The 16,010-nt window shown below is 38.3% G+C and overlaps 1 protein-coding gene across 5 annotated transcripts in view; it reads right to left on the reverse strand.

Moving 5' to 3' along the window:
- The window catches only part of LOC149229484 (thylakoid lumenal P17.1 protein), a 301,289-nt gene that overhangs the window by 195,102 nt on the left and 90,177 nt on the right, over nt 1-16,010 (reverse strand). For 3 of the 5 annotated variants that reach the window (XR_016247290.1, XM_089375848.1, XM_089375849.1), the window contains one exon: nt 1,464-1,547. Coding sequence is in view for 3 of the 5 variants with exons in the window: in XM_089375848.1 (XP_089231974.1) it covers nt 1,464-1,547 (84 nt within the window). In the remaining 2 variants the exon portion in view is untranslated. Of the gene's footprint in view, nt 1-1,440; nt 1,548-16,010 lie in introns of all 5 variants that reach the window. The other 2 variants (XR_016247291.1, XM_089375847.1) reach the window with 1 other exon arrangement.

A 16,010-nucleotide genomic window follows, 5' to 3' on the forward strand; every position in this document is an offset into this window, starting at 1 on the left:
CTCATGCAATGATTTAAGCACATTTTGGTGCTTGTCTCTATCTCATCCATATTGCTTTGTATTATGGTTCACATTGTTGTTTGTTGATTCTAAAGCTTTGTGCAAATTGCTTCTTGATGGGATTATTTATTAGATTAATGCCTGAAAGGTTTTCTTCTAATTTTCTGGTGTAAATCTCATCAAGTTCATTGTCCAAATAGATAAGAGAAATAGAACAGTGTTTTGTATGACTGAGAAGGATTGAAAAAGGCTACTGAATGAATTTGATTGCAAAGATAATGGTAGGGTCTACAAGGGGTGGGAGTGCATCCAGACAAAAGTTTAAGGACCTCAACTAGCACAGATGTATCCATAATGACATGATCTACAATACTAGAGCCTCAAAAGTTGGGAAATGTAGCAAGCCATTGAGCATGATTAAATGATGTGATGCATCAAATCAATCAGATATTTTTGGTAGGCTAGGCTAGTGTAATCTAAGAATGCCTTCCTCAAACCAGAGTCCATTGGTTCAATGCACAAAGAGTTAAATTATCTGAAGGCTGGTAGTGGTCACAGATAGAACATTGAGCAACACCCATATGAGAATTGAAGTCTCCTAGAAGAATAACATGACCTACCATTGAAAGTACGCAATCTGAAGTAAGCTAATGTTTGGACCTTTGTCAACTGAAATCTATAAAATCCCGGCATGCTGATCAATACACTTCAAATTAATTTTATTGGCAAACTGATCAAGTAATGAGAAAGCTACACCACCTGAACCCCTAGGCCCATGACATAGTTCTGCCTTCAAACTCGAAAACCATGCATTGCCAGAATGAGAAGGTAAAGGTTTCCCTTTTCTCTCATAAGCTTCTATGAAAAAGATAATATGCTGCCATGGATAACATCGTTAGAAGAACCCAATGAGAAGGAAAGAGATCCATGCCAAACAGCTATTGAAAGATGCCCCAAAGAGCTATTGAGACATGATTTTTAGGTCAGAACACTGCCTTTTAGCCACATGTAGAAGGAACAGGCTATGACTTCCACCAAGAAGGTTGAATATCACAGATCCAAACTCCTCCATTCCTTTGATTGCCCATTTTCTCTGTTTTCTAGGTGCAGCCATTTTGTTCCTGCTTTTTTAACTTCTTCATATTGGAGTGGATGGATGTCTCAATATATCTTTTCCACTCATATCCAAACTCTTCAACTCCTTGATTGCCCATTTGCTCTGTTTTCTAGGTTCAACCAGCTTGTTAATACTTTCTTAACTTCTTAATATTGGAGTGGATCCTTGTCTTGATATATGTTCTCCACACGTGTATTTAAAACAGAAAGACTCCCTCACTAGTGCATTATAACAAAAGTTCAATGATAAATTGGCAATGGAAAAAACTTAAAATCACATGCATCAAGATCCATATGCTACCCTATAAGCTTTACAAAATGTACCTTATTAGCTAAATCCAACATACCTGCACCTTTACAAACACGACAATCAGCTAACCCAGTCTCTGTTCTCATTTTTCCATCTTTACAAAACACACATTTTGTACCACCTGTTCCATAGCCAACTAGCAACAGGTTAGTTCACAGGTGTAGGATCCTTCCTCTCCTCATTCTTTCTAATGAATATAGGGATAGGGGAGATAGTGGGTGCATAGAAGACAAAAATGGTATTTGATTAAATGCTAATTAAGCTCAAAAGACATTAAGGAAGACAAAAAGTTGATATGTGAATGATCATGTGCAATTTGCATAGTAATAAATTACAAAACTTTAGAATCAACAAGCAACAGTATGAACCATTAATTAGTGTCTAAGATTGTTTGCAATATTTGCAAATTTAGAGAAATCAGCAAAGAAATTATGTAGGCTGATGAAAATTCTTTAGGATAAACTAGGTAACTACATGATGCACATATGTTATCAGGTACTCAGATGATATAAGTCATAAGATTCTGTCATGAAAAATTGAATTTGTGTTAATCCATCTTACTATGAATAGAATTATGTGATATTGGTTTGCAAACATTAGATGAGGTGGAGTCTCCTCAAGGCCCATAAAATTTAAATAGGTATGATGTACTCATCTTTTGGCATTGAACAAATTATTGCACCTCTGAGATCTTCTGTGTCTGTGTTTGATTTTGTAAATCATGTTACCCACCAAAATGGGTAACACCATAGGAGAAAACTTTTCTCCTACTTTTGATAGCCAGTCGATCAGCTAGATAGCCAGCAGCCCCTAACATCCACCACTAGCTGATGGTATGCCATATATCTCTGCCACTTGCATCAGCCATTTGCTTCTCACCCGTCCGGCATGACCACCTGGACGAAGGTGGGCTTCCACTCAAAAGGTACTTTGGTTTTTTTGCAATCACATGCTTATGCTTGTTTGTTCTTGGGCATTTAGAATGGATTATGGGGTGATCTGGAAGAATGATGAGCTTTGACTGTGATATTGTTCTCTCACCTTACTTGTGGGGTTAATCTTTGACCCCACTACTTGAGAAGCCCTGATTGAGATAGTGTAGTTCCATCTTCCCCTATGTCATACTTAACACCTTCCATCTTACATTACAAGCCCATATCTCACCTCCATTCTTCGGGTTCAACTTGTCATTGGTACTTTGGGATTTGGCACTCTCATATGTCCAAATACCTATGTAGGGCCCAAAAAATTTGCCCTATGAGGTTGATGCAGCTAAAAGAAACAGAAAGAGCATATAATGGCCATAGAAAAATTAAAGAAAGACAAATTAAAATGCAAAAGATGACCAAGGACATAAAAATTAACATGTGGGCAAAATCCTAGCATGAGGTCTACCTCACTCATATCGCCATCACCTAGTTCCTCAGCAAGTGTTGCTCCATTACATCAAAAGAAGGAACCCTTGCATGTCCCAACCCCGACGTATGATGAACTAACTCATCATTAAGGGGTAATGCAATTGCTACATCATTCAAACCAAGCTCTAACCCTTGATCTATGAGCAGTAGTACAAAAAAAAATCAAGAAGTAAAAGGCGCACAAGAATAACAAAGTTCAAGTTGGTAACTCATGGATCCACGAAGGCTCCCTCCTCACATCTATACACTCAGGGTGTGGACACCCAAATCAGTTGATCCCTTTGACCATGGCACTTGGCGATAAAGTCCTATCCCCTTCGTTATCATCATTATATTCCACTAACACTTATCAACTAAAGAGTGGACTGAGGAAATGTTACTTCCCCTTAGGGCTAGAAATAACTAATAGGGTTAACCTTTAGCCACCCCTACATAGGGAGAAAAAACTTTTGTGAAATCAAGGTCTTGATTTTGGAAGAAAATTCTTATTTGAAGCATTAGATAGCCCATAGCATTCAAGTTTGGTTCACTTAGATGCAATAATGATCTTTGTCCCTAATGACGGGTTGCGTTCACTAGACTCCTTGTTGTTATTGTCAGGCAGTTCAGCAACCCAGGTCTTGGGCACCTTTTTCACAGGTACCTGTTACCGCTCAAACTAGCAAGGGTCCTAGAGGGGGATCCATGAAGGGAAACTCTAGGGTAAGTGCAAAGAATGGAGCAATAGCCCATTGTCACCACAGTTAAGACCTCCCTGCTCTTTACGAACTTTCATTGATGGGAGGAGACCCATTATGATGAGGATCACTAAATGGATAAACCAATGATAGGGTGAGGGGTGATCCTAGAAGCCTATTCACAAGAGAGGCTCAAATATGTGCGTTGCTTGCTTTGGAGGTGTTACCCACCATTTTGTGGGAAATATCTCTAGGAGAATTTTTTTCTTTAAGATGGTCCTCAATCAGCAGCCAGCATCCCCTTGCAGTGACCAGCTAGCTCATTGTGCAATTTTCTCTGCTACTTGAGGCAGCCATGTGGTCCCTTGCCCATTTGCCATGATCGTATATTTGAAGGTGGGCCTCCCGAATCTAAAGGTATGCCTTGTCATTTGGAAATTAAGTATTGTAGTTTGCTTATCATGGACACTTCTGGGCATGGAATAATGGGGAGATTCGGCGAAAAGAATGGGCTAGATCTGTGCTTTTGTCCCCTAGACCCCTTTTATCTCTTTTACTTACCATTTTGTTCCAGGGATAGTATTTCACGAGAAACCCCAATTTTGGTTGTGTGGTTCCACTCCCTTATCTGCTTATATTACCCTCTTTCCATTCATCATTTCTCCCACCTGGGTCCACATTCCTCCATTGGGTTCACATAGGGATAGCTTGCCCATTCCCCTTGCCCACACCTTGTGGTCATGGCTTGGAATGAAGCCCGGAGGTTGATGCAGTTGAAAAGAAAGATAAAAGCATATATGGCCACATTCAACAGTGAAATGTACCACAGAATGCAAAAGATGGTTGGGACAAATACATTTAGCACATGGGAAAAAGCCAATACATGAGCTCTACCCCATCATCATGGCCATGACCCTGGTTCCTACAAGTTTTATGATCCTTCTTCATCAAATAGGAACCCATGATTGTCCCAACCCTTGGTGGGCGATGAACCACCCCACCTTAAAAGGGGGAATTCACTGCTACATCTTATACATCATGCTCTAACCCCTTGAGCCCCGAGCAGTTAACCAAGAAAATCATGAAAAGGAAAAAGGCATAAAAATAAGGGTGGAAAAATCAAGGCCAGGGCACCTCATGTACCATGATTGCTCCCTACTACACATTATAAACCCAATTGTGGGCTTCCCTCTTATTAGCTACCCTTGTACCCTAGCATGTGACCCAAGGCTACCCCTTTTCATTCCCTACTTCATTCACCTATCTGTCACATGTCACCGCTTTTTGAAGGATGTACCTTGACTATATTATCCCCTTTAAAAGTAGAAACCACCTAATAGGATTATTGGTTAACCCCATTTGGAGTTTAGGAGACATTGGCACATCCCGAAACCCATTATGGAAGGGCAGACCATTATGAAGTCCCCACCTATGGTCCATGATTAGGTAAGCTCATTTACTCGATTTCTCTAATGACTTTTTGTACTGGAAGGCTAGGGGACGCATTAGATCTTATGTAGGATTGCAGATGGTTTCCATTTGGGGTTTGGTCTCCCTATACAAGGTCGTAATCCTCCAGAGGGCTACATGGACACATGTAGGGTGAGCATTGCGAGCCATGGGCCTCCACAGCAACAGATTGCACTCCATGGATCCCCACATCCATTCAAATATTGCTCCTAGTTCACTTATCCATCATGCCTAGACGGCCCTAAATCTACACCATACGCTTGGCAGATGATCCAGGACTTGCACGATGATGTGGCATCACCTACACCATCATCCTAGCCCTTGCAGGCGATCTACAGGCATCTTCGATTTGTTTGGAGACCCATGATGACACTTGAGTGCCCCCACATGTCATTTGGAGCACCACAAGTTATTATAAGGGGCTAACCCCTTGTCCACTGCTTTTGAGGGTCTTATTCTTCATTGTGGCACCCATGGACCTCATTAGGCCTCTTAGAGGACCCTACGACATGCATGGATTATTATTTGACCTCTTGAGACGCTTTCTTTTTCAGTTATAAGCTAGTTTGGTGGGCTTGTCACCAAAAGTTGTATTATTAGAACATTATTTTATTTTGGGGGCTTATGTAAATTAAGGAGGCTAATTCAAACTCCTAAGTTGTGTGTAAATACAAGTGAGATGAGCTCATTTGCTCATCATCACTTTGGTTGGGATCTCTTATCTCTCTTGATATTTCCGCACTTTTTCTAGAAGATGAATTGGAGCTTTATGGATGAGTTTTGATGTCTAGATATTGGTCTATCTTCTCTTGGCGCTTCTTTATTATCAGTTGTGAATGGTTGGATATACTCTATTACATGTAAGTACATGCTTTTTGATGTTATTCTTGTTTACTTTTGTCATATATGTTGGACTGGGATTTTCGATGTTCTAAGGTAATTGTTGCATGCATTTATAGCTTAAAATTGTGGAATTTGTCTCTATTATAGCATCTCTCAAGGTATGGGCCATGTAATAGGAGAGAAATCTCCTAGGGGTAATTATACCAATGAATTCGACCTTGACAAGCCATTCCTCTTGCACATGGAAGTATAAAAGTTGCAAGGTTAATTCTTCTTGAGCTAGAAGGCAAACGAACTGATCTTGAGGCCTCCTTGATTGGGAACCAAGAACCCCTACTCATACCCAACATAGACTCCATTCTCCCAAAGATTAAGGCACTGATCTACCAGGGGTGGTCACTAAAACGCATATTTTCTCTCGACCTTGACAAGCCATTCCTCTTGCACATGGAAGTATAAAAGTTGCAAGGTTACTTCTTCTTGAGCTAGAGGGAAAACGAACTGATCTTGAGGCCTCCTTGACTAGGAACCAAGAACTCCTACTCATACCCAACATAGACTCCATTCTCCCAAAGATTAAGGCACTGATCTACCAAGGGTGGTCACTAAAACTCATATTCTCTCAAATCCTTCCAAGACTATCCACATTGAGGTACCTAGGGCGTCAATTTCCTGACAAGCTAGCCATCCAAAGAATTTGATCTCCTAGGGTCACCTGTGTTAGCCTTTCCTCTAGCTCTCCTCCAATTTTGAAAACATTCCAACGGTGGAGTTGGGAGAAAAGCCAAGCCCTGGCTCCAGGATCAAAACTTGCCTTGCCATCCCCAAGGCTAGTACCTCATAGGGTCAAAACAACATATTTGAGTAAAAATACTTTATTTGGTCCTTTCCCCACCTTGTCTAGGGTAAGAATATCATTGGTTGCCACATACTTTCCTCATACCTTGGACTGGGTCCACTTGTCCCCGTGTGGTCCCACTCCTTTAAAAGATCATTCTTCAAGAACCATCCGGGATACCAATTCTAACAAGGATTTTATGGATTGGGGAACTCCTTCACAAGTCTTAGCCCATAAACCTAATCCTCAAAGTCCTCTCTTCCTTTCCCTAGAATACATAGTACCTTGCTTAGAAAGAAAGCAAGCTCCATCCTTCAAACTTTTTTTAGAAAGGGTTTGTTTGGGTCACTTATATCCATTGATTTATCATTCATTAGTGACTCTATACATATCAGGTCTCCTCCCATCGGTGAAAGTCCGTAAATAGAAAGGAGTCTTAGCTGAGGTGACAATGGGCTAAGTCTCCATTTGTTGCCCTTGGCCTAGCATTTGCCCTTTTACGAATCCCCCTCAAGTCTTCTGCTAGTTTGAGCAGTAACATTTTGGCGTCGTTGTCGAAGACACCAGACGTGTATTTTGTTCCCCGTACGACATATCGACATATCATTATTGGCAACTCCTCTGGAAGAATGAAGCCCTAGTTCTTCATTGAGCTTTAAAGTTAATGCTTGTAGGGTGAAGCAAGCATCTATCAAGGCACCTTAATTCACCCTGGCAACTCCATTCTAATCTTAATATGAAAAATCATAGAAAATGGAGATTTCTCTTGGTCGACTCCATAAAAATCTTAATATGAAAAATCATAGAAAATGGAGATTTCTCTTGGTCCTATATTTGAAAAACTCAATAACCAAGAGATTCAGGAGCTGCAAAAGAAAGCGGTGGAATATGCAGAATCTTTTCAAAATATGTTGGAGGGCATGGATATGGAATTCATGCTCAAGTTTTATAGGTCGCAAAAAGTACAACTCAACATAGTAAGGTGTGCTTACGAAGAAGATCCTAGTCGTCTCCTTGACCTTGCTCACATAACTTGTGCTGTGAATATTTTGGATAACCTCATCAATAACAATGTGAAAGGGAATACCTCCTCTAAGGAGGTAGTAAGGGAATATAACTCTAATGAAATTCTCTCCTGCTTATATGATGAAGAAGTAAAGCTTCATAAGATGAAATGTGAATATAAAGAGAACCCTACTAATGCTCTCCTCCTGGAAGCATACTACCAGAATCATGTAACAAATACCTTAGCCATTGTTCTTCAAGAGAAGAGAGAAGAAGAGAGGTCCCACTTGTCAACCAACCAAGATGAAGATGACCTTGAGGATCTCGGTGATGAGCTGTGTAGTGTCCTATTTTTCTAGTATAGATTTGTCACTCCTATCAAGGGTTATATATATATATGATAGGTTGATCACTTGATTGAGGAATATTGTTTTACATACATAGTTATTTTTCCTTTTATGTTTACGTATGACAGATTGATCACAGGATTGGGGAACAATGTTTTATATAGTTATATTTCCTCTTATATGTGGCATCATTGATTATCTGTATTAGATGGTTTTAAGTAAAATGTTATACATATGTTTTTCTGTTGTATCTGATTTATGAAGCAGGTGTATGACATGGATGGTGATCCAAGATTGAGACACATATACCCATGGATTCTCATCGTTATGCAGAATAGATGGTTAATTATGATTTATGGATGATACATGATTTGTGTGATTATATATGTTTAATATTGTACTAAGCAGGATGTGGTAGGGTACCTGTTCATTTTCAAACAAGGATGTTCAATTATGAATGAATGTGGAAGTCATTTCTTCAAAACCAAAATGATTGTGGAAGCCATGCACCATTCTGGGTAAAATGTGATTAAGTTAATTTCAATATGAAATTCATTTGATTCCTTTGATCTATGAGATTGTACTGTGTGCAGGTCTTTGAACAAGGCCTTACCAGCGAACCATCCGATGGGTAAAAACTCGCAATCAGTACCATAAGGAGAAACGCAATGTTTCAAAGCACAGTAGATGAGAGGGCATGGAAATTAGGGCGTGGAATCCTAAATCCAAGAAAGGTAAAGACGTGGAGTCTTGTATATTTAGGGCGCGGAGTCCTGCATATTTAAAAAGATCAAGTTGTGGAAGATTGGATCTTTGGAGTAGATCAGGGTGCAGAGTCCTCAATCTACTAAGGCATGGAGATGCATGAAATAGGAGTGCGGAATCCCTATTCTCCAGAATAAAAATACCACTCATGGATGAATTTCCTTAAATAAAATTTCATTCTCACAATTCTGGAATGACTTTCTAAAAATAGAAAGTCATGTCCAGCATCTCAAGCACGACTTTCCAAAAATAGTAAATCACTTTACATAAATTGGTAATCAAGCGGAGTTGAAGAAAAACAAATTAACTTATCATTAATCAATCCTAATAGTTCAATCTTGATTGAATCCTCAATATTATTAATATTATTATTACCTTTTACGAGACTATGATATTATTATTAAAATGGAATTACAAGTCAATTTTATCTCCTCAATCAATTCACACCATGACTCTCATGGCTCTCTCTCTCTCTCTCTCTCTTTTAAATAATTCGTTATACTCTATTCTATGCACTCATCAAAGAATGGCATATTCATTTTCACTCATTAAAAATATGTCATAAAATATTCCTCTTACGCTCTCTTTAATGCATATGTTACGCTCTCCTTAACTAAGGTATGCATACTTCTTAATGGCATAAGTTACACTCCTCTAAATGGAATCCAATGCATGCACATTACTCCTCCTTTATGACAAGAATTGCTTGCTCCTCCTATATATGAGTCTCATGTATTCTCACTTGAGGATTAGGAGGCCAAGAGTGGAAGAGACTTGAGGAAAATAGTGAGAGGGAGAGATATGGAGAGTAGTGAATTGCTTCCATAATAAACATGAAATTATTGTTAAAATCCTAAGATCTTTAGCTATTGAGGTTGGCCATGAGTGGTATTGAGAGGAAGTGAAAATTTGCTTCCTTAGTTTGCCTTCCAAATCTCTCTACTGTTGTCTTTTGGTACTACTTGTGAGCTTTTGCAGCTCGGGGGTTCCAGGGGGAGAAGTTCTTCCTGGATATTGTTGGGAGGAAAATCGGGTGGTTTACAATGAGTTGGTAAGGATATTGGAGCTGGAGCATACTCTCATTGGAGCTGGAGCCTACTCCCATTTTTTGAGTTGTATAAATTCACTGCCAAATATGTTGACAACATTATATTGTGTTTCTTTTTGTAGTTCATTACATGGTTTTGCTTATTTGGTTGTTGACTAAAACTTAGATGTATATCAAATGCTGCACACTAAATGTTGAAGGAATTTTGCAATAACTGTAGTTTATTTTATGTAAGTTTTTTTTTTGTACAAGTTTCATTGCAAGTTGATTTACATCATGTTTTAATGGCTGAAGCATTCAGGCTGACATGAGTTTTATGAAAACATGTTAATAGCATAAATTTGGGTTTTCCTTCTCTTTTTACAATTGTAGATAAGTTTTCAGAGTATATGTTTGACAAAAGGGATAAATGAGATAGTATGAATTGTTTCTGGTTGTGGTTATAAATAATCGCATTTTTGGGCGTTTCTGTTTCGATTTATTTTAACTTCAAGGGGTATCTAAACCTTATGGCCATGTCGCCCCAACTTAGATTTCAAAAAACAGAGTTTCAGAATCCGGTTCTGTAATCTTCTGTATTTTACATATTTGCTACTGTTGCCTAGTGGTTTGTCTTGTTGCTTTTTTTTTTGTAGCTGTGATTTACCTGGTAATTTATTTTTATGAAATTAGTCTGTTATATAAACTTGGAATTATTATTTTCAAATATCAATGGTTAATACACTTATAGTTTAATAAACTTGTGACTGCTTGTTTGATAGTTTAATAGTTAGCAGCTTGTTTTGTGACTGCTAACCGTTGTTCAAAATTCCCAATGGTTGTAGCTACATCGTTGCGTGCTATTTGTAAAAATTCTTAAATATTTATAGTCATTATGTGCCTAATTTTTTGTATATGCAGCAATCAAGATGGATGACAGTTCTACTTATGTATTAGGTTCACTTCTTGGCATTACTGACAAAGAAAAAGAAATTATGTAATCTTAGATTCATGTTAGTTAATTTTGGTGAAATCGCTTTAAGGGTTATGGTTGTAAGTGTTTGACAAAATGCTTCAATGGTTGTACATTTCATGCTTGCAAACTGTTTGACATAATGCTTCAATGGTTGTAGCTAATTACATCTATGAATTGTCTATAAAAATGACTAAGTAAATATAATATTTGCAACCAAGGTGTTTTTGAAAATATCTCAAAGAATAAGCATGATGATTCCATTGAAGTAAAAATCCATGGAAGGCAAATTGGTTAGGTGAAATGTTGTAATTGTTAGCTCACATATGAATTCATAATAATTAGAAACCACTCCTTTAGAAGTTGAATTTTCTTGTTTTTCTTCCCTTTGTTTTACCAAAGAATTCATAGGCATATTATCTAGAACAAAATCAAATTAGTCACTCTTAAACACTCTTAATTGCAATAGAATGAACAATTAGCTTATTGGAAATTGTGGATTGTAAATATTGGTATTATTTATCCCACTAAAGACTTTATCATTTAAATGTGATTTTAAGACTTGTGGTTATAAGTTTTGGATCTTGAGGAACCATGACCTTGTAGCCTTAATGAGAAGTTTAATATTACCATGGGTTAGTTAGTTAGTAGAAATTAGTATGTATTGTAAATAATACCAATATAAATATAAATATAAATATAAATGTATAACCTTGCATTAACTTTTATCTTAAAAACTTAAACTTAAATCACATTTTGAGTCAGCCTTAGTATAATATTGATGGTTGGTAAGGTGGGACCTTACATCTGGTATCAAAGCAGGTTAAAACTCTAGGACCTAGGGCTTGCCTGCTATTATTTATTTACTTAAATTTTTCCTTGGTCAGGTTAAGTAATCATGGAGAGAACCAATGTTGTGAAAATCGTGTTATTATCGTTTTATCACGATTTTTTCCCGAAGCCGATATTATCGCGAGTAATAATCGTGGTTTTTTTTATACCCGATAATTTCAAAAAAAATCACGATAATTTGAAAAAATCGCGATTTTTTCCAAAAAAATCACAGGACGTCAGGGCAACGTTTTATAAGGCAAAAAACGATTCTTTTTAATTTCATTTGCATAGTTAGGCACGCGGAGGGCAGTGGAGTGTTGGAGAGGGCTTAGAGAATTTGCTTGGAGAGGATTGGAGCTATTTGAAGTGCGTGGAGGAGAAAATCAAGAGGAGACCGATTATCTCCATAGAAACAGTATGGGCACCAATTTTTTTTTGTTTTCATTGTTTTGAAACTTTGTTTATGTTTTTTTCATTGTTTTTGGTTGGGTAACTAGGGTTTGGAATGAGGTTTATGAAATTTGCCCAATGTAATTTTTTTTTAGTTTTTTTGGTTGGGTTTGGAATGGGATCTTTGATGTATTGTTTTTTTAGTTTTTTGGGTTGAATAGGGTTTCTTAAAATTAAAATGTATGTAATTTTTTTTAGTTTTTGTACAATGTAAAAATTAAAATACTAAATTGTAAGTTTGTAACTTGTAAATTACTAAATACTAAATTGTAATCCTTATTTTCCCATAGGTTCACAACTTCACCGAAACACCATTCAAGTTTTCAACTTCAAAGTTCAAAAACAAACATGCCAAGGAAATTGGACCCTTTCTGGGAATTTGGTGAACCTAAAACTCTGAATGATAGACTAAACTTGAGTTGCAAGTTGTGTGGCCACCCTATGTCCGGGGGGGTGTACAGGTTGAAGTATCACCTTGCACAAATCCCAGGATTTGATGTGGGGCCTTGCACAAATACAAATCCTGAACTCATCCGAAGAGCCATGAAAGCATTAGAAACTTTAGACTAGAATAGAGAGGCCAAAGAAGAAATGAAGAGGCAACTAAAAAAGTCAGCTGAAGCAAGTGACATTGGTTCTACTACAGCATCAACCAATCCGATAGCTGCCACATCATTTTTTGTTCCTCGAACCACACCTGGTTCACAGCCATCTATCAGTTCAATGCTAAAAAGAACTAAAAAAGAACAAGCTGACAAATCGCTGGCAAAATTTCTCCTCTAGAGTGATATTCCTTTCAGCATTGTAAGGAATAATCCATTTTTCCAACCTGCTATTGATGCTATTGCAAGTGTTGGCCCAGGGTACAAAATCCCTTCTTATCATGATTTCAAAGGCCGGATTCTTCAAAATGAAAAGCTTGACTGCACCCAAAGATTGGAGGATTTTAGGGCATCATGGGCACAAACAGGATGCACTGTTATGTCAGATGGTTGGACTGACCAAAAGGGGAGAACCCTTATAAACTTCTTGGTTAGTTGTCCCAAGGGGACTATGTTTATCAAATCTATTGATGCATCTACACAAATCAAAGATGCAAGAACTTTATGTGATATGCTAGATGTGTTTATTTTGGAGGTGGGTGCAGAAAATGTTGTCGAAATCATAACGGACAATGCTGCAAATTATGTTGTTGCTTGAAGGATGCTTATGGACAAGCATCCTAGTTTATTTTGGACACCTTGTGCTGCACACTGTATTGATTTGATGTTGGAGGACATAGGGAAAATTCCCTTTGTCAAAGATATTGTTGATTCATCCAAAAGCATTACAAAATTTATATATAACCATACATTTGTGCTTAGCTTGATGAGAAGGTTCACCAACAACAAAGAGTTGGTGCGCCCCGCCATTACACGGTTTGCCACCAGTTTCATATCCCTTCAATCCCTCTTGAATTTTTTGTGGGATGTGAAGAGAATGTTTCTTTCAGAGGAGTGGCGTGCTTTGCCAATGAGCCGCAAACCAGAGGGAGAGGCCATATGCAGACCAGTTTCATACCAGGAAGACTTCTGAGCAGGAGTGCAGGAGGTGTGCGTCGTTACTGAACCTTTGGTAAAGGTTCTTCAGTTGGTTGATGGTGAGAAGCCCGCAATGGGCTATTTGTATGAGGCCATGGACAAGGCCAAAGAAGCCATTCGGGCCTACTATGATGATAAGGGAGATGATGGGTTTCAGAGACAACTCCTCCTATGGGGAGTGGTTGATGAGCGATGGAACAACACACTCCATCGTCCCATTCATGTTGTTGGGCTTTTCCCGAACCCCGCATTTTCTTATGCATGTGGGTTTGTATTTGATGCTGAGATCATGGATGGATTCTTATCCTGTGTCAAGAAGATGGTGCGATCTCCAGCGGAACGTATAGAGATCTCTAAAGAAATTGAGACATATAGGATGGCAGGTGGCACATTTGGCTTTGACATGGCTGTCATTGATAGGACAATTAAAATGCCAGGTATTTTTTAGTGTGTAACTTTGTTTCAAATTTCATTGTCTCTTCAAATTCCATTTTTTTCTTATGTTTATTTAAAATTTTATTTGTAATTTTGTTGTAGATGCATGGTGGAGAATGTATGGTGGCAGGGTACCCCTTCTGCAAAAGCCTGCCATTCGCATCCTCAGCCAAACATGTAGCTCCTCGGGATGTGAGCGCAACTGGAGTGTATTTGAAAAATACACAACAAGAAGCGCAACAGGTTAACACTTAAACATTTAAAATATTGCAAATTTCCAAACAAATTTTTGAATTCATTATACAATATTTTTTTTATAATTATTAATTATTATTTCATGATCTCTGTACTGGTTGGAGTCCCAAGAACTTAATGACATGGTCTACGTTTACTACAATCTTCGATTGTGGGAGAGGCAACTTGAGAGGCCACTTGATGTGGAGGCCATCTCATTGGATGGGATTGACACCACTGTTGCACGGAGGGTTGAGGCCGAGAGGCCTCTCATGGAGTCTGCTGATGATTGGTTAGTGCAGGATGTAGTGGAGGGGGAGGTGCAGGAGGAGGAGGAGGAGGAGGTGACACCACCTGCCCGGGCTACCCCTGCCACCAATAGAGGACGTGCTCTACCTCCTATAGCTCCTACTTCTAGTTCTTCAGCGTCTAGAGCACAGCAGACTCCACTGCCAACTCCACCAGCACTTGCATCTACATCTAGAGGGAAAGGGAAAGTTGTGGCATTCTCTCACAAGAGGGGTAGAGGAAATCAATAGGATTAGACTTTAGTTATTTTCTTCATTTTATTGTATATGACATTATGACATGATGAGATACATTATTATATTTTTTTTGATATTTTGAGGCTGAGTTGGGACTCAGGAGTCAGGGACTTATTATGCAGGACATGATTCAATGTTATGTGTGATTTTATCATTTTAGCACTTAAACATCTTATATATTAGTTCTTTTATCATATTTATGTGTCAATGTATTTATTTTATGTTGTAGATGGTTTAGATATTAAAAAAAATTAAAAAAAATGAATATTTTTGTACCAAACGATTTTTTCCCGATTATTTCTCGATAATTACGATTTTTTCCGATTTTTTCCTCGCGCCAAAATTATCCCGATAACGATTAATGCAATATTGGAGAGAACATCAAGGAGGAGGAAGGAAGTCTCATCTCCACCTCCCCAAGATAAAGAATCTGAGCAAATATCCATCAGGGAAGTAAGGGATATGATGTTATCTTTCCAAAAGATGACTGAAGTCTTGATTAGTAGGGTTGGGGGAAATCCTTCAGTCCCTGGTTCTTCATCTCAATTAGAGAGGCAAGAAATACCATCTAATGGAGATGTACATAGAGAGTTGGAAAAATTTAAGCTTCCTATCTTTAACGGTACCACAAAAGGGGAGGTAGCAGAAGCTTGGTTGGAAAACATGTGCCTATGTTTTGAGTTGCGGAATTATTCTAGCAACCAAAAGGCAAAGTTGGCTATATACCAACTTAAGGAGAGTGCACTATTATGGTGGAGGAACTTAGAATCCCAATTGCGATACTCCATGTCCACCTTGACATGGGAACGATTTGAAAAGGAATTTCGAGCAAAGTACCTTTCTGTTGAATACTTGGAGAGGAAATTGAATGAGTTCCATGATCTTAAGAAAGGAACTAAGACAATCCTTGAATATGAAGCACGATTCATGGAGTTGCTTAGATATGCTACCCATCTAAATACTGAAGCCCTCAAGGTAAACAAGTTTTTGTATGGATTGAATCCTATTATAAAGGAAAAGGTGTGCATTTTGAGGCCTACTACGTTGCATGAGGTAGTGCAACAAGCAATTATAGCCGAGGAAGAATTATTGGGGAACAAAGGGGGGGATAAAACCCCAAATCTATCATTCCATGGGAAACCT

Source organism: Pinus tabuliformis, chromosome J (assembly GCF_031772625.1).
Source record: "Pinus tabuliformis cultivar Carrire ecotype Pingquan chromosome J, CPIR1, whole genome shotgun sequence".
Lineage (NCBI taxonomy): Eukaryota > Viridiplantae > Streptophyta > Pinopsida > Pinales > Pinaceae > Pinus > Pinus tabuliformis.